Here is a 22,244-nt window from a genome sequence, read left to right as displayed (position 1 = left end):
ACACCACCAGGGCTTACCAACTAGGGCTTCATTGTTTATTCTTCTACCAGTAGGGAGACCTGCCTTTTTCCTTACAGGGGTGAACTTAGCTTTTAAAAGTTAAAAAAAAAAAAAAATTAGATATCCTTGGTGTGCCTGGGTGGCTCAGTCAGTTGAGCATCTGCCTTTGGCTCAGGTCTTGATCCCAGGGTCCTGGGATGGAGCTCCAGGCCAGGCTGTCTGCCCTTGCCCTCTGCCTGCTGCTCTGCCTGCTTTGTGCAGGTTCTCTTTGTCAAATGAATACATACAAATCTTTAGAAATTACATATCCTTTTCTCCGCCCTCTCTGTGGAGCTGCCCCTGTTACCCCGTGTTCCACGCCACTGGCTCGGGAGCTGACCTCAGACTGAGGTCAATGGCTGGAAATAGCAGGAGGACTCCAGGCAGCCCCCCTCCCCCCATGGCAAGAGACAGCCAGCCCGCCGGCTACTATGAACAGCAGCTAGAGTTTCTCCAGTGGGAACGACACACAAATGACATGCTGTTCCTGGGTTGTCTGGATCTGACATCCGTGCAGGGCCTGCTGCCAACGGAGCCTGGTCAGGCGTGGCCAGCTAGTGCCAGAGTCCCTGTGTCCAGAATGATATGCCCTGTCAGTGAGCCAGGGAGAACACCAAGCCTGTCCAGCTCTCCCGGAGAAGCAGGTCAGGAGGAGGACGGAGTACAGGTTTATCATGTGCGGGTGGTAGCTAGGGGCTGCTGGAGTTTATAGTAATACATAGGCCGAGGACCTGCCACCACTAACTTTCCATCTTCTTCCCCTTTCCCTCTTGGCACGGATTAGGAGCTCACGGTGGTTGAGGTCTCCGTGGAGCTGTGGATGTTTTGGTAAAAGAGCAGCCGTTTCAGGTCACCCCCCAGGGCCAAACCAAGTGAAGCAGGCCCAGCTAGGGCGGTAGGCGGTGGCGGAGACTGTGGCTCGCTGGACAATCCTGGACAAGCAAGAGCTGGGAGGAACTCAGACTCAGGCCACCGGCCACAAGTTTCCGCTGCGGACCTAGGTCATATATCCAGCTCGGGTTCAGACCGTGGAACTGTTTTAAGTGCTTCTGCCCTTGCGCTTTCCCTTCGCTGGGCTTCTGGGATGCCCCTGCCCCGATCCTTGGGTAATGACCCCCTCGCAGCGAGTGTATGCAGCGGCGAGGCGCCCAAGTCAGCACTAATGAGAACACCGGTAGAGTGGAAATGACCACGGAGAACCTCTCACGGAGCGACCACTTTATCAGGCTGTTTCCCCAGAAGCCCACGTGCCGGAACGCTGAAAGTCAGTGGAAGGGTTTCAGCAGAACCGCAGATGACATGTGGCTTCTGTTGAGGAGACAGAGTATTTAAGGAATTCTAGGTCTGTGGCTTTACACGTGGGCCTCAGGACGGGGCTGAGGGTGGCTATGAACACCCCGGATCCACCCATCTTGGAGGAGAGCCTGTTCCAGGAGGGTGAAGACAACGGTGGAAAGCCCCGCAGGTCCCGGCTGTAACATCTGCCCCTCGGCGGGTCCCCAGCTGGACAGGGATCGCCTCTGGGATCCCATCTGCCTGCCTTTGAGCATGGCGGGAGCCTGAGCTATCCTTGCAGCACAGACCTAGGCGGGCGCTCCTCGCGTGTCAGGCGTGGCTCTCACAGTTCGGTCTCGGCCTGATGGAGGACATGGCTTAGATCTCGTGGGTTTCTATGCGGTCGAGTATAACAGGAGTTTGCATGCTTCAGGCGTTCCAATGGGCAAATCACTAGTCAAAAGACAACAGGAGGGGGTGCATTTTGGAAACGGTTTGTATTAGTGGGGAGGAATTGGAGTTTGATGGAGTTGAACTCAGCTTTCTCTTCTCCTGTTCACACCCCATCTTTCTTCTCTCTCAGATGCCACTTTCCTTCAGACCAGTGTATCTGTCTTACAGGAAGTACATGGAACTTTATAGACTGCTCGCTTAGCAGGAGGCGATGGGGGGACCTGCCTCAATCTATGGAGGAAAATAAAACTGGACACCTACACACCACTGTAAAGATTCATAGGAAAATCTAAGAGAGTGGGAGAGCATCCTGACATCGGGGGCCTGAAGGATTTCTTATCCAAAACTGCAAAAGCATTAAAAACAAAACAAAACAAAACCTTGATGAACTTGATTATGTTAAAATTAAGGATTTCTAGTCAACATATAACAACAGGGCAGACACTTTTAATAGACACTCAAAGGGTTACAAAGATTGTTGCAATGTCTAAAACCATTGTTTTAGACTGTCTCCTATTGTTCTAGAATATAGAAGGAACTCCTGAAAGTCAACAAGAAAAACATAGAAACGCCTTAAATAAAAGGGCAAAGAATTTGAAAAGGAAATCCAAAAGAGAAGTCCCAAAAGAATTAAGAAGTATATAAAGGGATGCTTAACGTCATTAGTAAATCAGGTAAATGTCATACAGTGATCAGTAATACTTAATGAGCAGGTAAATGTCAATTAAACAAGGAGTAGGTGTCACTTTACGCTTGTTAGACTGGAAAAATGCAAAACATAGGTAGTGCCGAGCATGGGGCAGGGAGAAGATGGAGGGGAGAAACCATGGGTTGGGGAGGGCCAGCCAGCGCTGTGGTTCTGGAGCGTGTTTGGCAGGAGGGACTCAGGTTAGTATATCCAGACTCTGTGACTCAGTGACTGTGACTCCCAGGTATGGGGACCATAAAGGAAGCCTTTGGAGGAGGAGCTTACCGTGGAAGGGAGGGAGGCAACAGGGAATAGATGAGTGAGAAAGAAGACATCTCAGAAGATGCCGGAGTTAGAAGCAACAGATGGGAGGTACACAGGGCGCTTGGGGGGGGACCTTAAAAACATTGTAGGGAGTAAATAAACACATGAAGAAACAGATGAGACCTAGAACATAAAAATATTCACCTAAGTTAAAACTTGCACCCAGATGGAGGTTGTGTAAGAACATTTGCAAACAAAGGGCTTTACATTAAACAAATTAAAATAGTTCAGAGGTGAGCAGGATTGGGGATGAAACAAACATACAAACAGGAAGAGAAGGACAGATGATGTGGGAGTCGGAGAGTCCTAACTCCCACCCACTTCCACCCGCCCAGCTTCGCGGTTGACACAGCAGTTGCTTCACGAGTGACTGTGAATAAAAGTCATAATAAAAGGCTGGTGACATCATCCAGGATGATGCTAAGTCTCTGATGTTATTCTCCTGGGAACGCTGGGAAATCCGTGATGTCGCTTGGCCTGTGGGGAGGAGGTAGATATCCTACTCATTGTAACAATTCTCTACTGAAAAATATCCCTTCTATACAAAGTAAAATGCCAAATTATATCTCTAGAAGATATGGCTTATTTGTTTGATCCTCAGGGAGACGTAGATAAAGGCTGAAACTCTCCATTATCTAGCAGTGCATTGGCGCACGTTCTTATGTAATGTTTGGTAGACTATATTGTCACCACCCATTCTGTGAGCCACACCGCCAGGCTAGCAATGGCATTTGGCCACTCTTCCTGGTGAAGAGCCATCCAGAGAATTCTCTCAGGGCAAAACTCTGGGTTCGTACCCACTTTTTCTGGATTTGGCCTATTGGCTCCTTCAGCGTCAGGGAGAAGTTGTGCCCAGCTTGCCGCTGGAGCTCACTGCTGGAGTTCAGCCAGTGGCTGAGTTCATCTGCTGTTCCCTAGTCCTCACTCTTCTTCATCTCTCTTCGTTAGTCTCCCCAATGGTTGTCTCATTTTAACCTTCCTATTGGCCCCAGTCAGGGTTCCCGACCGCGGTATTTGTGGTCGGCTAGCTGTTGTGGTGGTCTGTCCTGTCCAGTGTAGGATGTCTAGTTTAGCAACATCCCTGGCCAGTCGTGCCCCCCAGTGTGACAACCCCAAACATCTCCAGAGATTGCCAAATACCTCTGGGGCGGGGGGACAAAATCACCTCCAGTGGAGAACCACTAGCTTGCACGCACCGGCATTTCTGTACACGATCTGTTTGAGAAATGTTCTTCCTTGTTTCAGGGTATAAGATGCTGCAGTCTGTTTGCTGACTCTGTTCGGTAAAAGTTTAAAACCAGAAGCTCGAGAAGACGGGTCCAGGTAACCATCCAGCCACATCTACCTGTGGCAAAAAGGTTGGGGCCCATTTCCTGAATTAATTCAGAAATAAAGCAACCACCGCACAAAAACGGAAACCCTTGGTGCGAGTTAACTGAGTCATGAGGGCCACTGTGGTTCTTGGGCCGCTGCGTTCCCGGGTCAGTGCCTTTGTTTCCTGTTTGCATTGACCACAGGCGCGTGCCCCACAGAGGTGTGAAGGGAGGCTGGGAAGAGTGGGTGCCAGTGTGCCAGTGGGTTGGGATCCTTCTGGATTCTCTAGGATTTGCAATAGGAGGACAAGGCGGGCATTCTCGAATTGGTTCTTTTGACTCAGTGGCCTTTTTGGTGGGAAAACTGTCCCCCAAATTAGGGTTGGTAGAACTAAGAAAAACAGAATGCATGTGAAAGGACTGAGGATCTCTGTGAGATAGTACGATAAGATGAAATGAAGAAAATCCTTGGTTATGACTGTTAATACCCCTCCCCCCCCACCCAGCACTTCAGAAAATGTTTGTTGTGTCACGTACTTGATGATTTGATGAGGGAAGGGCAGGTGGAATCAGATTTGAATTTGGCTCTTGCTTCAGAGTTTTTACAGTTGCGGTGCTTATTCCAAAATACCCAGATTTAATTCCAAAAAGAACCAGGTTTAGGGAGATTAACTGCCCTAAGGCAGTCCTCTGACTTCAAACCAGGAGTGCGAAATCCTCTAGAATTATAGTGGAAAGAACAGGAGCAATTAATGGTTCCAAGTTCCACATTTTGGCTGAGGAGATTGGTGCAGAGACTGGGTGGGGGAGGCACTCATCACCATGGTGATAAGTCTGGCCAGAAGTGAAGGAATGACAAAACACTAGAGAGAAGGAAGACGGGGGAGATGCTGGGAAGTGTAGGAAAGAAAAAAAAAATGAAGCCAAAAGAGAACTGACAAGTTTCTTGAATGAAAGAGATTAGAATCCTTGAGAATAAAGGGACCTCAACAAGCAAATGGCCAAAGTGGAAAGGGGCAAGTCCTTTTTCCTGCAGAATCATGGGGTCATCAAGTTCAGCCCAGCCCATCAAGACATTGCTGCCTGGGACTCCCAGCCTTTTCTCATAAGCCCCCTCAACCCCTCCCAAAGACCAGTGAGATGGTGCTGAGAAGAGCCCATGTCACAGATGAGACTGCGAGAGGCATAAGGACAGGGGCTCGTTCAAGTTCATAGAGCTACAGGGGCAGAAGTCACAGGCGGGTTTTGTACTCCTTATTCCATTACACCACATGGCTGCCTGGGCTCAGCGGATTCTCAGAAAGTAGATGTTACAGTGAGAGGATTTTAGAAAAATGATTGAGGACTGAATCAATTTCTCTGGAGAAGAAGCTAGAGAGCGAAGGCCCTGAAAATGAGAACATGTGAGGGGATGCCTGGGTGGCTCAGTCGGTGAAGCGTCTGCCTTTGGCTCAGGTTATGATCCCAGGGTCCTGGGATCAAGTCCCGCACTTGGGCTCTCCTCTGAGCGGAGGGCCTGCCGCTCACCCTGCTTGTGCTCGCTGGTGCTCTCTCTCTCTGACAAACAAATAAATAAAAAATCTTAAAAAAAAAAAAAAAAGAGGATGCATGAGTCTTTAAACAAATGGACAATTTTACGTTTCTCCATTCCATTTAAACTGTGCTTTCCATGGCTTAGCTGAACCCAGCTGTTCACGTGATAGTTAAAGAGGGGAGAGAACAGCCTTCTTAGTTTTGTGGGGGGCATCAGGGGTCATCCCTGAACTCTTGGATGACAGAGAAGAAGTTCCACCGGCCTTTACCTTCCCTGATTTGTGGACAGGACATGGCTAGCTCCTGTGGGCTGAGAGAGAAGGGGGTAAAGGGGGCTTGGCCTCGTGGCACTCTCTGGCTTTGAGGACTGCATCCGACGCATGGGAGAGCCTATTCTAGGGGTTGGACGAGCCAAAAAGACTAAGCCAGCAGGCCAGGTGACCATTTATGCAGGGGGTAGAAGTTTCCAGAGCTCAGGAGAAAATGGGCTACGCAGGCAATGAAATCAGGTACCAGAGAAGAAATTCTTTTTTTTCTTTTTCCAGCTTTGGTCTATGTTGGGTAAAAACCCGTTTTAGAATGAATAGAGATTTCTTCATCTGATCTGGGCAATTGCTAGCTTGAATTTATTGCTGAATTCAACCACATGGGCTCATTGAATGAGTCATTATTCAGCTTTCAGCGCAAGGAGGAAACAGGAGGCCCCCTCAGAGTCTGATGAAGTACTGAGGAAATTAAATAGTTCTCTGGACAAAGGTGCGTAAGTGATGGATGGAAGCAGAGATGAATGAACACTTCCCTAGTCCGGGAGAGTGGACACCTGGAGTCATACATTCTGTTTGTGTGTCATTTATCACCTTGGATATATGAACAAAAATTACTTATATTTTGAAAGCAGCTAGGTAGAAACTTGTTTGAATTTGAGCAATAGATAAAGCCAAAGAGAAGAGAATTTCAACTTAAATTGAAATAGCCAAAAAAAAAAAAAAAAGCAATTAGAGGCTGGGGGAGGGTTAGGGCTGCCTCTCAGCTGCGTTTATATCGGGGCTTGATCGCATAGCCCTTACAACCCTTTGGGAATATCAGTCCCTTCCCTGGTGCTAACCCTCTTGACCCACATAGAGAACCATCGATGTATAGTATTTCTCCCAATATTATTTCCTTTCAGTCTTTGGAGAAAATCCAGTTAAAGTAAATGTCACTGCTGTCATGCAGCTTGGGTGGCCCAGTTGGATGCAGTGTCTTGTAAAAATGTGCTAATTATAACATTGCATGTTGGGAGTGGTTGGGGAGAAGGGTTCTGACTGCTTTCTTCTGTCAGAAAAATGAAGCGGATGATGGCTGGGCTCAAAGTGGGAGCAATGCCCTCCTGTATGCGTATATAAAAGACCGGGTAGGGACACCCGGAAGGCTCAGTCAGTTGAGTGTCTCATGAGCCGCGTGAGTGGCTCAGGGCATGGTCTCGGGGTCATGGGATCGAGCCCTGCATTGGGCTCCATGCTGAGTTTGAAGTATGCTTGGGATTCTCTCCCTCTCCCTCTGCCCATCCCCCACTCTCATTCTCTCTCAAATAAATAAAGTCTTAAAAAAAAAAAAAAAAAAGACCAGGTAGACTCAAGCAGGAAGGACCCAGTCAGAGGGCCTGCCAAGGCTAGAGGAGTTAGGGCATGGCTTCCTTGGGGCATCCTCCAGAACTATGGGCGCACGGCTGGCTGATTTAGGGCCTCACACATGGCTTGACACAGTGAGGGCGCGCCCAGGTTAAGAGGGTGGGCTCTTGAGTCAGGTAAACCTGGGTTTGAATCTGAGCTCTACCCCTTTCTGGCTGTGTGTTATAAGTCACGCTATTTTGCTTTTCCAAAGACTCTGTTTTCTTCATCTTTAAAATGGAGAGAATAGTATACTGACCCATAGAATTCCTGTGGGGATTAGTGAGATTCTCGGTGAACTTTACAGGCTGCTGCCTGGACCCATGTGTACTCGATAAGTGGTAGCAATCAGGGTTATTTTATTTATTAAGTCATATGTAGTCAAGCTTTGCCATACGACAGAGATAGTGAGAGCAGCACTCCTAAGACATGGCCTTCTCCACACGAAGTCAGAGGCCCCAACCTACTGCCGCCCCCAACAACTCCTTGGAGGGAACTGGTCAATGTCCTGTCCCCATCGTGCCGTCCTGGACCCCCTTAACCTCCCAGCTCCAATATCTTACCTCATGCCAAACAACCTGGCAGACGCAGTAACTGGTCCCATGTTGTGACATGACTGGGATTTTAGCTTAAGAGTTCGTGTTAAATACACTCAAGCCTTGTTATTCTTTGGTTCCATAAGCATTTGCTTATGAGATTCCTTGTCCTCTTGGCTTCCGATTTCTCCAGTGTTCAAGACCAGGGGGTGGGTACAGAAAGAATGGCCATGGCTGCCATCAGCCCCCGTCCCCCTTCCACTGGAAGGCTCGAGTGAGTCAGGTTGGACTTGTGGACATCTTTGATTGCCCTGTGGGAGGTGCTGCCAAGGCCTCATCATCTGCAAACCATGGCAAAAAGTAAGGAGCAGAGTTTGCAACAGAAAATAGTACAACCTGAAAGGTGGGACAGAGTAGAAGGGAAAGACAAAAGGATGAGAGAATAAAAAGAAAACAGAGAAAAAGAAATGGAAAGGAGGTGGAGGTTGTAATGCTGCGAAGCTTAAGAATCAAGAAGTGATCGTAGTTCGAGAACGTGGTAGTGAGATGGTTAGAAAGCCTCAACGAGTCCGTATTAGGAAGGAGCTTTTGCAGCATTGTGTGACCCTTATCCCTCTCTTTATGACTGAGGAGTTGAAGAAAAGAGAAAAAGTGGGGAGGAGAGCAAACTTTGTCTGTCTGGGGGCAAAACTGGGGGACTATGGGCTACAAGATCCTTTCCAAAGGTAACATAATCTCTGAATTATAAGCCATAGATATATTATTAAGATTCCTTGTTTGGTTACGATAGGTCGCTGTGGTCTGTGTGACTTCTGTGAAAGTCACCTTGTAACAGATGATGTGAATGTATTTGATTTTCTCAGTTCTCAGGAACTAGGATCATAATGCCCTTTAGTTTTAAGTAGCTTATATAGTATGAAGGCTTTTTAAAAAAGTTGACCAGTCCTTAGGTAAGTTCTGGAACTAATGCTGGAAGTAAGAACCTCAGCTAGAACCCGGTCCTAGAGGTTCTGGTCTTCCTTTGGGTGGTTCCTCAGCTGGCTCGTTGTTAAAATCTATGATATCTGTTTCCTTGGTGTCCAGGTTTTCCATTAAATACAGCATATCAGGAGAGGCTCGAGAGCCAGCCACGATGTTGATTCCACTGGTCTCTGAAGATGTTTCTGTGTCAGGTAAGAGAATGGGCTCAGGGCTCATGGGATCTGGGCGGAGGTCCACTGGGGAGGTGTAGCTGGACTCCAGGAACCCCGGGAGGCTCCACCTTTTCAGGAACTTGTCATCATTAGGGTCTTCCCCAGAGATAAATGTGAGGACATTTCTTTCATCTTTGGCAGAACTAGTCTGGGGACTGGGGTCCCTCGGAGGTGTCCTTTTCTCTGAGGGGCAAGGAATCAATCCCACGGGGACTTTCTGCTGTCCAGTCCCGCTTGGCTCCACCCCAGTAAACTCTGCACTCTGGATAGAGGCTGTGGAGCCATCGGACGCAGGCACTGATGCCTCGGCCACTGTGATCAGTACCTCAGGCACCTGCGGCATTTTGGTGGGGGAGACCCTCACACTGGACTGTGGACTCAGGCTCTGCAAAGTGCTCGTTCGGCTGGTCTCCCTGATGGTGGACAGCTCCCCCAGGCTGGAGTACATCTTGATGCTCCCCTCTGGGGAGCAGGTCTGGTTCGGGGTGCCTGGGACACGGTGGTAGCTTCTGGAGGGCACATCCAACAGATCCCTGGCTGGGCTGACATCACCGCTTGGGGGAAAGAACATGGAGCTGTCACTGGCCTGCCGGCTGTAGCTTCTTCTCTGGGGGCTGGAGGGGTGCTCGTGGGCGCTCAGGAATCTCTTGACTCTCCTAATCATGGAATGGCGGTGGCCATGCTTCTCGTAATTCCACAGCCAGTCCTCACCAGGGAAGTCGGATCCGGACAGTCTGAAACACACAACGACACAATGCAGGCAACTCGGCTTTGGGACCCCAACCTTCCGGGAGGTGTCTCAGAATTAAGGAGAGTCTGGAATGTTTGCATTCCAGATCTGGAAATGGAGGGGATTTTAACCTGAGAGAGTCTAGTAGAGATTCTCAGAACTTTTGGTCCCAGGACCTTTTTAAACTCTGAAGCACTATTGAATACCCCAGAGAGATTTGTTTATGTGGGTTATGGCTATTGCTATTTACTGCATCAGAAATAACTGAGGAATATAAAAAAATAAAACCCACACATACAAGAATGTGCAAGCACGCATTCCATTAAATGTTAAGTGATGACATCATCACGTAGCATGGAGCCTCTGGAAAATTCCACTGCACACTCAGGAAAGAATGAGAGTGAAAAAGGTAAATAACATTTTAGTGTTGTTAGAAAAATAGTTTTGACCTTAAGGACTTGGGTCTTGTGGGGAGATCCTAGTTTTTAGGGATTCCCAGCACTTCCCAGACCATACTTTTGAAAATCACTATTTTAGAGATCTGAACATAAATCAAAAAAAGGATACAATGTGCGTTCCTTCAGCCTTTTTACAGGTGAACTAAGGCCATGAACTAACGTGCGTGAACCCCCCAAAACAATGGATCATAGCTAAATGCAAGATCCTGCAAAACACAGCTGACATTTACATTTATTTAAGTACCTCCTTTCATTAATTCACTTAATTACCATGTTCATTGTGTGAGCTGGTACTATTATGATTCTCACTTAACAGATGAAGAAACTGAGGCCCAGAGAGATTCCTGAGGGCTATGTAGCCTGTGGGAGCAGAACTCAAATCAGACTTCAAAGCCTTTGTTCTTAATCCCTTTATTATATAGAGTCTCCTTCAGGGGGGTCAGGTGTTAAGGTAGGCCTGGGAGTGGCCGGGGGCGATGCAGATTAATGAGTAAAACAGTCCTTGCCCACAGGTAATTTGTTACCATCCCTGGTCTGCTCACCTAGGGTTAAGAAAGAAGTAATGTGAACACTGTGGCAAGAGCACAGCCACAGAGGAGGGGTGGTGTGTGGCGTGTGGCCTGGCCATGCGGCCAGGCTCTGCGCAGCTGAAGTTTGATTGATTGGGTAATGTTGCATTTTCAACATTTGGGATGTAAAACAAATAACCCTGTCCTTTTGAATCTTCTCCTTCAAGGCTGAAATAAAATGGGTAATTGGGATAGGAGTGAAAACTATGCGGTAGTTAGGCCAAGTCCGGCCTCCCCGTACATGGTGCACATACGGTCTTACTGAGGTTCAAAGTTAATCCTCAGCCTGAAACACCGAGCACCCACGCTCCGCTGGCATGGTCCAGGATTTGTGAGGCCATCTGTGTGACTGTCGGTGGGGACGAGATGCCTGCACAAGGCCAGGTGCACTTTCTGTGACCCAGAGGGTAAAGTTGGAGCAGCACAATACGGGTGTAACCTGAAAGGGCACAGTGAGCAGCAGAGAGAATGTCGTCGCTCCGTGTTTATGAATAAAAGATGGCTGAGTGAGATGATTAACCAGCTGAATGTCCCCGGGACGGCGTCCGGTTACAACCTCGTGCTGTTCTTCTAAAGCCCCAGCAGGGCTCTCGGCTACCGGATAGCCTCTGCCCCGCCCCCGCTCCCCCCACCCCCGGGGCTGTGCCTGGCTCCGATTCTCTTACACACGGACTCCAGAAACGCAGACTCATGCCTCAGCGGCCTGGCCGCCCCCCTCTCCTTGGATTTCCTGAGGTCAGATCTGCAGTCACACTTCAGGAGGGCACTTGGTTACGCAGGGCACCCAAGGAAGGACAGTGCGATCCTTCACTAAAATGACCACGCTGGGAATCTGAGGCGGAGCTGGCGAGCTCCCTCAATAGGGTGAGCCTCTGTCCTCCATTTGGGGTCTTTACTCTTTATTGGGGACTTTTCTTCATTGAGTCCTCCTGAACCACACAATCCTGTAAGAACGATAGCATCTTCCAAGAAACCCGGCTATACCATCAGTACTTCAAAACTTTGTAAGCCCTAAAAGGACACAATTTTCTAATGATGCACTGATGTGAGGGACATGTATATTCAACGGGGGCAAGAGGATTAAGGCCCTGTGTCACCAGTTAGAGAAAAACAGAGCAGCTGCAAGGCGCAGACTGCAAAAGGGCAATGCTCTTGTTCTATTAGTACTGATTCATCAACTGACACCCGGCAGGGCTGCCCATGAGGTCCCTCTGCACCTTCTTGCCTCAGGAGACTGGTGTGGACGCATGAGATTTATCCGCTTACCTGACTCAATCTATGTGAGCACTGGTTATGAATAAATTGGGTGCACAAGTACTGTATCACATCATTTAAAAGGCAGGAGAAGCTTGTATATAAATAGCTACATTTGAAGGTCAAGTAAGCTTTCAAGCTGGCTTTGACATCAAGTAGGAATCGAATGGGCAGAGAAGGGACTGAGCATTCCAAGTGGAAGAAATGACTTGAGCAAATGAGACAGGAGAAACTCTAGGATGTTTATGAGGAATGGGAGATACCTGAGTTGTGTCAAGAGCAGAAGAGTGTCAGGCAGACAGCTGAGAAGACAGCCTTGGACTGTGGTATGGAGTCTCACATACTAGGTTGAGGGATTTGGACCTGACCGCAGAGGTGGGAGGTTCTGGACTGTCTTTGTGGATGGAGGGCATGAGTAGCCGCGTGCTGTTTGGTTGTAGTGTGCGAGCTGGAAAGCTACATGGAAAGCAACACTGATGAGTATGGTCATCCAGAAATGCTTTGGATGAGAAACATGACACAGGAACTTTCCATGCTGTTAGTCTGGAGGACCCAATAGGGGGTCCTTGGAGGAACACGTGGCAGCCAGGATCTGGGTAACTGATGTGGTGAAGGAGGCCTTCCTGGTGTTTATGTTCAGTCCAGAACATAAACTGAGACTCCCTAGCAGGTGTACCTAACGACCTTTCCTCCAAGTGTTTCCATGTGTGAATGTCTCACCCCCATCTCCTTTCTCCCACAGTCATGGTTCCCAATATGATGGCAGAAACCATGGTCTGAGAACAAAAGGGTTTAAAGCTTTGAGTACATGGAATGGAAAACATTAAAGGTTTTTCATTTCTCAGTTGGGGAGGCTTGGATGTACCTTTTAGGTCCTTTTAGACTTTTAGACTTTCTTCTCCTCCTTATTTTGTTTTTGAAGTGTCCCTTTTGTATAAAGGTTAGTACAATCCTGAGGCCCAAATATAACACCACTTAAAAATGCCTCAAAACAGTGATAGCGGAAACATTATATTGCTTTACATTAGAGAAGGTCAGCTGAAAAAGGTCTTAAGTTCTGGAATTTGCTTGGAGTTAGATAGGCAGGTAATTAGAGCTCAGAGGACATTCATGGAAAGTGCCATGCAGCCATTAGTGTCCAGAAGATGGAATTTGAGTATTGCCTCTGTGGTGAGGAAAATGATTTATTTCAGGAGCTTACAGAGCCAGGATTTCTGCCGCCTGGGCTGACTGTAACCAGCTGTGTGACCTGAGGAGAGCCACTTAACCTTTCTGTGACTCAACATCTTACTCGATAAACTAGGACAACAGTGCCTTGTCTACATGCCTCACAGGCTGTTGGGAGTTCAAAAGGAGCAATAGATGTGGAAAAGCTTTGATGAGTAGACGACATGAAAAGGACTCTGTCAGTGACTGGTAGACTGTCAGAGGCAACTTCCAAGTCATCGCTGACTTCTCGCACCTGGTTGGAGGAGAGGATAGCGTCTGCCCGAAGGTTACTCCCTTTTCTCCTCCCAGAGTATATTCTACAAGTGTTACTACACCTTAGAGCTGCCAACTGACAATGAACATCTTAGAAGGGAGGACGCTGACAGTCATTTCATGGTTAGACGAGGGCACTGAAAGAATGGAGAGGAAGCATGGGGACAGGAGAAACTAGGTTCCTCTGGAGAAGGAAGATGGGGCTGATCAGGTGGTTTTCGTGCCACTGGCAGACGTGGCCCAATCCGGCAGTAAATACCGACTGCGCAATGTAAATCATCAATACGGAAGAAATGATATTAAGGAAGGTTGTGCCAAGTACTGGGCTCTTTTCGAAGGGGTGGAGAAGGGGAAGTAGGGGACAGAGACTAGGTTCTGTTAAGCCAGTCAGGCTAGTTGGAGCTAGCCGAGCCAAGGAGGGAGAGCATGCACTATTTCTACAGGTCACACTGGCGCCAGGATTGGATGTGTTCTTATTTCAATCTCAGCTGTTAAAAAAGATCAACAATCCACATTTTCAACATATCTGTTGAACACCGACAACACCATCAGCCCCACAGTCTCCCTTTCCAGTGACAGATATCTGAGGGTCTGAGCAGCAGTGATTTAATTAAGGGCTCTTGAGAAGCTGCTTGAGCTGGTCAGGGCGCTGAAGAACACTTGTCACCTCCTGTTGCCATAATAAGAGGCAGGGGACAGGACTGCTGGAGATGGCAGCGACTTTCAGAATTCTTGGGCTGTGTCTGATATGGCAAGACCAAAACAGCCCTAATGACTTGAGAGGTTTAGTGCATTTTTTTTTTTTTTTTGGAGCAAACTTTTTTTTGGAGCAAACTTTTTACAAACCTTTCTCACGTGAATGATAGGTAAATATAGAGCTTCAAAAGATTGAAGGGTAAAAGTAGATGATGCTTGCATTTTTTAGTCTGGGCCATTTTTTTTTTTTAATCAGCCCCCAGATTTATTAATATATAACTGACATAGAATATTCTGAAGTTTAATGTGTATGATGTGATGATTTGATACACGTGTGTATTGTGGAATGTTTGCCACAAAAAGGTTAGCCAACATCATCCCCTCACATGGTCGCCATTTTTTTTTCTTGTTGCGCCACATTTTAAGTGGTATTTTGACAACTTAAATTCAATTAATTTAGGTCATTTTAACAGAATTTTAATAAAGAATTTAGGAAACTCATATTTAATATGATGAGTTCTACTTCTCACATCAGATTTATTGTGTTCAAATTGCTGGTTTTACTCAAAGTCAGGCAGCTGCCTTGGAGGGAGATGATAATTTGCCTGAAAATCTATCAGAGCAGCAGGAGCACATGTGGAGGAGCATTTATTCACAGCAAAGCAAAATGCACTCTTCAAACCCATTAGAGGTGAAGGTTGTTATTTATAACCTTCTGCACTGCAGAATCTTGTCAAAGCGGTAGCCCAGGATTTATGAGATGGGAAAGGTAACTCTCATTCTTTGCTGGGAGGTGTGGGGAAAATCCACTGTGAGGAAAATCCAGCAGATAGAAGGCTGCATTCACCCAGCATTCCCCCCTACTCCCTTGCTGGAGGACAGTTTCTAGCAGTGGCACATCATGGGAGGTTTGCTGAGCCCAGTGAGATGCACGTGGAGCTGGCAACCTTCCCTCTACCTTTCTCTTGCCTCCTTGCTAGTTTGAACCAAAGATTATGGCAAATCTGGCAAAAGAACAGGCATATCTAGCCTTCTGTTACCACTCTGGTTATGCTCACTTGGCCTCCATGGAGTGACACAAAAATAAATTGTGGCCCAACATGGGGGTTCACTTATGGTCCCCCACATTTCCACACCATTGTAGTCTACAAGAGTTTTGCTAGAAACGGAAATTAAGTCATCTATACCTCTTATATCTTTAAGAAGGTGAAAACTGAGTGCCAATGGTGAAGCCATGTTGGCATATGGAAGAATCGCTGAGAAAGTTCTAAAGTTACCAACTTAATGCCATCTCCTTGGGAGGTTCCGTCTCTCCACCCTTTCTAGAACATTAAGTGAAAATCAATGTTCCAAGAATACCTTTTTGTTGAAGTTAGTGATTTAGAAATTGAGATATTTTTGGTAGTTTCTAACCAAGCATGCAATAGTATACATCAGCCTGTGTATTTTTTTTATAAAGCTAAAATATTTTAATATAGTTAGCTAAGAGAGGATTACTGCCCAAAACACCCATCTAGAAGTATATTTAACCACAATCTAATAATTTGCTTGTTAAATACAGATTTTGGTATGATAGAGCTACTATCACTAAGAATACATCTGACTGCACCGTGCAATCCTAATGCTTTGTGTACATTAAATATATATGTATAATTGCAAAAAAGTAATTATATTATCTCTACATATTCGCAGAACCTTTGGAATAAAGATAGATAAGTAAATCAGTCAATAAATGTTCAATAAACCCCTCAGCTCCCAACGAGAAGAAACTTACACAAACGTGTATATTTCTCTTCTTTTCTTAGTGCATCTCAAAATGACTTCATAGACCCATTCCTTGAGATCACTCTAAAAGCGAGGAAGTGGTGACATATTTGGATCCTGGCTGGAAGCCCAATAAAACACTGTTCTTTAAATGGCGCTGCAGCCAGAGGTTCAAGGTTCCCAGGCTGAGAGCAGGTGTCTACATCAGCAGGACACTGAGAGCCAGCACAGCCCCATGTGTACACACTTGTGTGATCCATTTCATAAGCAGCTAAAGTCCCTCTTCTCCAGGACTGGGAATCCTTCAGCTGTTATGGATAGATGTTTCATTTGGGTTTTTTGAAGGCCTTGAGGGGATTGCTCCTTCTTTACTCTTGGTGGTTTTGATTTTTAAGACAGGATTAAAGGGAGTTATGAGACTTCAGGTCTTTCATTTCCTCAGAGACTTATAAATTTGCGCTAATGATAATTCCAATGCTTAAAAAAGAATAAGGATTTTGGAATGACTCATGGTGCTATAATATGAAAAGCCTTCTACCTCTAACTAGCTGTAGTAGGCTAGGCTTGGCTCTTATTTTTATTTTCTTTTTTTAAAGAAATTTATTTTCAGTAATGCTGGCTTAAGTTTAAGCATCCTAGGTTTTGTTTTGATAAAGTTTGGTTTCTTAGACGTAAGTGTTTAGTAGCACTCAGAGATGACCCATTTGCATTTTTGGGGTTTGGGGTGTGTTTTCTTCATGGGGGTCTTATGGACGACTCTTCTTTTTTTTTTTTTTTTTTAAAGATTTTATTTATTTATTTGTCAGAGAGAGAGAGGGAGAGAGCGTGAGCACAGGCAGACAGAATGGCAGGCAGAGGCAGAGGGAGAAGCAGGCTCCCTGCCGAGCAAGGAGCCCGATGTGGGACTCGATCCCAGGACGCTGGGATCATGACCTGAGCCGAAGGCAGCTGCTTAACCAACTGAGCCACCCAGGGGTCCCTGGACGACTCTTCTTAACGACCGTTTGCGGGTGTTCTTTTTATCTTGGTTAATAATGTCACCACGGTAAGGACAATGACAAATGCATTAATTAAAATGGCAGCCCTGCAATATATACTTTAAATATCTTATAGCTTTATATGTCAACTATACTTCAGTAAAGTTGAAATTAAAAAAAACAAAACCCTGTTACTTCAAATATACTAAGATTCCTTGCTATTTTTTACTCATCTTGGCTTGGAATTTACCTTTTGCTGGATCCCCGTATTCCTATCCTCTGTGCTAGCTCCTAATTTGTTCCTAAAATGCACCTTACACTCCTCAGCTCCAAGGAGCTTTGTCTGATTCACCGGGCTCGGTGAGCATTTCTTGATTGCCGTGTTTACCACGTTGTATTATAACCAGTCTCCTCGTTGTGTCTGTGAGCTTCAGAGGTATTTGTTTTGCTTTGGTTTTCATTTTTTGCCTCTGCCAGGCATTTGGCATAAAACCTACCATATACCAGACCGTGAAAGTGTATTTTGCCTGGAATAAATGGACGCCCTTGTTGTGTATGCGAAGATACAAGGAAAAACACCATATTTTAAGTTTGTACTTGAGATAAAAAACGGGGGACAACTTGTTTTATTTCACTAATGTACATTTGGTAAATGTGTAGAAAATAGGGCAATATTTTGAACATGTTCCTGAATATAGAGGAGAGAGGAATTGTCTCTAAGGAATTTCCTTTTTATGTGGAAATGAACAACGTGCCAAATATGAAGGACAACATGACGCAGAGTAATTTCTCAGGTTGCCCCTGGATAGCACTTTTGCTCAGTTATGGAAGGGCATTGCCTTGATTTTTAGAATTTCTGGGTCATGGGAATTGTGCTCATAAGCGTGAAATATTGATATGAAAAGATAAGAGGACTTTTATTTCTGAGTTAAATCTGCTGGGAACATATATCCTCAATAGAATAAGAAAATAAAAAACTTACTCATCCAGGGAAGGATTTTATATGCACATTAAGCTGCAAACACTTGTCTGAAATGTTTGCAACCATACTATTTTGTCCCCTGGTCTTGATTCTCATGCAAAAGGCTCACTGGGTCATCATCATCAATAAAATCACCTGGGCTACAATAATCCTTACTTTTACCTTTGCTTTTCCCTGAGCTTCAGTCAGATGGCTCTATTGGTATTGGCATTGTATTCGGTGAGTGAACAATGCAATGCTTAGGGAATCATCTTTTGTAATTTTAGAGGACATCTATTGCTTTTCTTAGCCTAGCAAACCATTCACCCTTTCCTGGTAATACCACCCTAATTTTTGTAAGACATCCACTCCATATGGTTGGGTACGGCTGACCACATCCCTTGGTCCAAAGATGGACATGTGAACCAGCCTCGTCTAATCAAAACATCATGTCTCCCCATTGATAGTGATTGGTTCAAGAATGGGCGTGTTAGCCAAGTCCAGCCAACGAATTCGGTACTTTAGTTTGAAGAGTTGGAGAACAGGTGTACTCTCTCTATAGGGTTTGCTGAGAAGTTAGGTCATAGGCCTAAAGCTTCTGGCTGCCATCTTGCCATTTTGCATCAGGAGGGGTGAGCCTGCCTGAAACCTGAGTCAGTGGAGAGAAAAGTGGGAACAGAGAGACAGGGCAATAGTGAGTGCTGGTGACATTCTCTGAGTCTCTGGATCCAGCCATGCTCAAAGTGAGGCTAGTCTCTAGATGTGACTCAAGAAAACCCTTTTTTGCTTATAGTTAGCTGGACTTGGTTTCCCATTACAGGCAACCAGAAACAACTTAGACAATTTGCACAGTCCTTAGACAAGAGCACAGTCCTGGAAGGAATCAACAGTGATGGATCAAAGAGGGCATTTCTGTGAATTCTCCAAAAGCCTGCATTCTTGTAGTTACGTTCCTGGGTTGTGAGGATCCCCTGGAATGGTCCCCATTCATGCAGAGAATCAAGACCAATTGAGCTTTTACCTAATTGTTTCTTTGACTAATTGGTGCTAGAGGAGTCCGGCTAAATGCCTCCCTTAATAGACTCTGGCCTTTGCCTGAGCCTGTTCCCATCATGCTAGCAAACAGCCTGTCTTAATTGCAGGAATGCTCTCTGACAGCTAAAAACTTAGCTGCATTCTTAAATATCATATCTCCTAGTTTTCTCTGAAGCATTTTATTTTCTGTTCTACATTTCCCAGAACTAGTTTAATACAAATAATAGCTTAGACTTGTTTAATCTTTCTGTGCCTCACTTTGACATCCACAAATAAGAGATTCACACAGGTCGATACTGACAATGTTCCGTGGTCATATCTAGAGTGTTTTTATGTTTACAATCTCATTTAATCTTCTCAATAATTGTTTGGGGTATTTTCTTTGAGGTCTTGTAAATCCTTAATTCTGAGTTTCTATATTTAGAAATAGGGGAAATATATATTTTAATGCTTTCTAAGGAACATGGACATTCACATGAGAATGTAAAATTATGACCATTGGGATGAATGTGCAGATCAAGATAAAAATCTTGAGACCGAAAAAATATCATTTTAACCATCCTGCACAAACAACTTATTGGACCACAGCAGTGGAGCCCAAGGGCTAAAAAACATTACTGTGACTGATTCTCTGACCCTATCAAATGTGCTGGTTTCTTTTCTTTATAAGTTAGATCTTTGAACACTTTGTATTCATCAGTGATGGGAATGGAGGGAAATGTTAAAGACTACTGAGTTGTCCAAAAACAAACTCAGAGGAAAACACCTATTATTTTTCCAAAACTGAGAAGGATTTCAAAGTCCATGAAACTGTCCCTGCAGAATGAGTGACAAAATGCTGAGAAGTGAAAACCACAGGGAATGACTCTTCATGGAGCCTGAGCAGCCCGCTGGGGGAGGATTGAACACCCAGGCTGGAGGAAGCCCTGGGCAGGAGAGTCAGGGCCTTAGCAGGCCTTCTAGAAGCAGAGGAAAGTCTAGCCTGGAACCTTCTCTAAGGTGTGCTTTGAGGACAACAAGGCAATTCTCCTGGCTCCTATATCATCTCATTATTTGCCACAACTCCTAAAATTCTCCTTTTTCATCTTTCCCTTTGGATCTTAGAAGGCTTTCAGCCTCAGTGGCTCCTTTAGGGGAGGGGTGCCACATACTATCATTTGTTAGGATTAAGAGACATTTGGCCCAGGGTAAAGCCTTGTAGGAATAGGGCTGTAGGAATAGGGTGGAAACTAGATATCCTGATGGTAGGGAAAGAGGAGGACTGAACATGGTGGGGGAGAAGACAGAAGGTCCCAGGTGGCAACGACAGGACACGAACTCGCCTCACAAATCTGAGAGCTGGCCTCAAAGAAAGGCAAACACAGTTTTGCCCAAAGTTATAAGAAAAAGCCTACAAAAGTTTTTGTCTTCTCTACAATTTTTTAGAGGGGTTCTTCTTATTTTTCTAAATTTGTCCATAGTCTTCTCTTTAAGTTACTTGGAAACTGTGGCATCTGCTTTCAGCAAATATACTTAAACTTCCCCCACATTCACACATTTCTCCAAAATCATATACATTATCAGATTTAATAAAATTATTCAAGAACTGTGCATGATTTAGTTCAGGTCTCAGCCCATTTATTTAAAGCTAAGTACAGAGGGACAGATTGTTAAGTTAAAACCGTAGAACAGAGACTGACTTGTCAACATAGTTGAATTAAAATCCTAGAGAAAACTTTTGATAAAACTTATCACATTCCTTAAGATTTGCTTGCTCCATGTAGTCTAATGCAGTGCCTGCACATGGTATATGCTTAGTTAATACTTGTTACAAACAAACACATTTAATTATGATAGTCATAATTAAATGACTATATAATTGAATGATAAAACTACTTTTCAAATTGGAAGGGGAAAAAAAAGAAGATGGTTTCATAACTATTGGAAATTTTTCTGTGGTATAAAAACAAGGTGAAGTGCAAATTACCCCCAATTTCACATCACATTTAAACCAGAAACTAGAGTCTCTTTACTCTCAGACTTCCTTGGGCATGTTAATTATATCTGAAAATTTGAAAAGGCTACTCTTCTAAGATATTAATAGTTGAGAATTGTCATGAAAGTAAATTCAAGATTAGGACATAAAAAATCAGAACAGTGCCATATTGTATTTTCCAAATATTGATGATTTTAAAAAGTACACTTACCCCATTTCGACAGTTGACCCCAGAAATGAGGGTATGCAGTAGTCTGCAGCTGCCAGTGTATAGGGCGGTCGAGCAGCAGAATCGTCCCAGTAAATGTCCTTCTTCATCTTAGGTAAGCTCATGTGCATCTCATCCACAGCTAAAAGAGAGACCTAAAATCATTGTTTTATTGTTAGAGTAATTCGGATATGAGTTGTATAATCAAAAAGAGTAAGTTCTAGTGGGTGGATGGGATTTGCAGGAGGATAGAACAGTCTGAAAGAGTAAATATACAAATGTCTGTCATTTATATTTGCTGTAACCAAGGCTGCTTCACAGTTGTGCATGTTGTTCACTGCACAAGAGCACTTGACCTTGGCAATGGGGGTTAAGTGGGGCTATAAAACTGCCCAGACTTGGTTTATCAAGCCACAAGCCCAGAATGGAGCCAGCAACGTTTTACCTGAGGCAGGAGAGACACCTTTTTCTTCTTTGTTCAGAGTTACCATGTTGTCTAATGGCTATCCTGACAGCAAACTCATAGTTCCAGACATTACAGGAAGTTGAAGATTCTCAATATCCCATTCTGTTGATTCCATAAACATAGTTACACTTGATATCATTTCTTATGCATCCTGATTTTTTTGTTTGTTTGTTTGGAAAAGTATATCAGCAAATCTCCACAGCCTGGGGCCATATAGTGCTTTCTCTTCTTGACTTTGACACACTGAAGCATGAATAAATTATTAATCTTCCACAAATCCAATTCTTCCAAAGAGCGAGTGGCCTAACTGTTATGCTTCCTCCCTGACAGACTGACAGTGTGATTGTTGGAGGAGGTCACAGAGAAGATTTAATCTCTGTTGACCTGAAAGCTGAACCCAGGCAATCACCCCCACCCCTTCCCTGTTCACTGGAATGTACATTCTGCCTACTGTTCTCACAGTGGAGCCATGTCAAGGACATAGCCTTGAGAGAGCACCCTGTTGTTGAGACCATCTTGACTGAAAGTAGGGCTGAACACAGTTAAGGGCTCTGTATAAACTTGGAAGATTTTGGCGGGTGGACATGGAAATCTACCTATCTTGTGGCTACCCAAGCCAAGCCTGGTCTGTCAGTCCCCTTGTTTAGTCAGCCTGCCACCTACCAA

At 45.1% G+C, this 22,244-nt stretch overlaps 1 protein-coding gene and 2 long non-coding RNA genes across 6 annotated transcripts in view; 2 read left to right on the top strand and 1 right to left on the bottom strand.

Annotated features, from left to right (window-relative positions):
• The first annotated feature begins 452 nt into the window (after positions 1-452).
• Positions 453-2,441, top strand: LOC116593161. Its single transcript, XR_004286783.1, has 3 exons — positions 453-683; positions 824-1,807; positions 1,898-2,441. It is a non-coding gene; the product is annotated as an uncharacterized LOC116593161 (long non-coding RNA).
• Positions 2,442-2,652: 211 nt separating this feature from the next.
• On the top strand, positions 2,653-8,976 carry LOC116593163. The gene is made up of 3 exons (XR_004286785.1): positions 2,653-2,827; positions 4,025-4,102; positions 8,894-8,976. It is a non-coding gene; the product is annotated as an uncharacterized LOC116593163 (long non-coding RNA).
• BEST3 (bestrophin 3) overlaps positions 7,231-22,244 on the bottom strand; it is a 72,550-nt gene continuing 57,536 nt past the window's right edge. For all 4 annotated transcript variants that reach the window (XM_032347051.1, XM_032347050.1, XM_032347052.1 and 1 more), the window contains 2 exons: positions 21,116-21,267; positions 7,231-9,737 (listed from right to left, as the gene is read on the bottom strand). In XM_032347051.1, coding sequence (XP_032202942.1) covers positions 8,795-9,737; positions 21,116-21,267 — 1,095 coding nt within the window. In that variant the 3' untranslated portion in view covers positions 7,231-8,794. The remainder of the gene's footprint in view (positions 9,738-21,115; positions 21,268-22,244) is intronic.

Source organism: Mustela erminea, chromosome 6, assembly GCF_009829155.1.
Source record: "Mustela erminea isolate mMusErm1 chromosome 6, mMusErm1.Pri, whole genome shotgun sequence".
Classification (NCBI taxonomy): domain Eukaryota; kingdom Metazoa; phylum Chordata; class Mammalia; order Carnivora; family Mustelidae; genus Mustela; species Mustela erminea.
The sequence above is the reverse complement of the archived record's forward strand: the minus strand, read 5'-3'. Positions and strand labels throughout refer to the sequence as shown.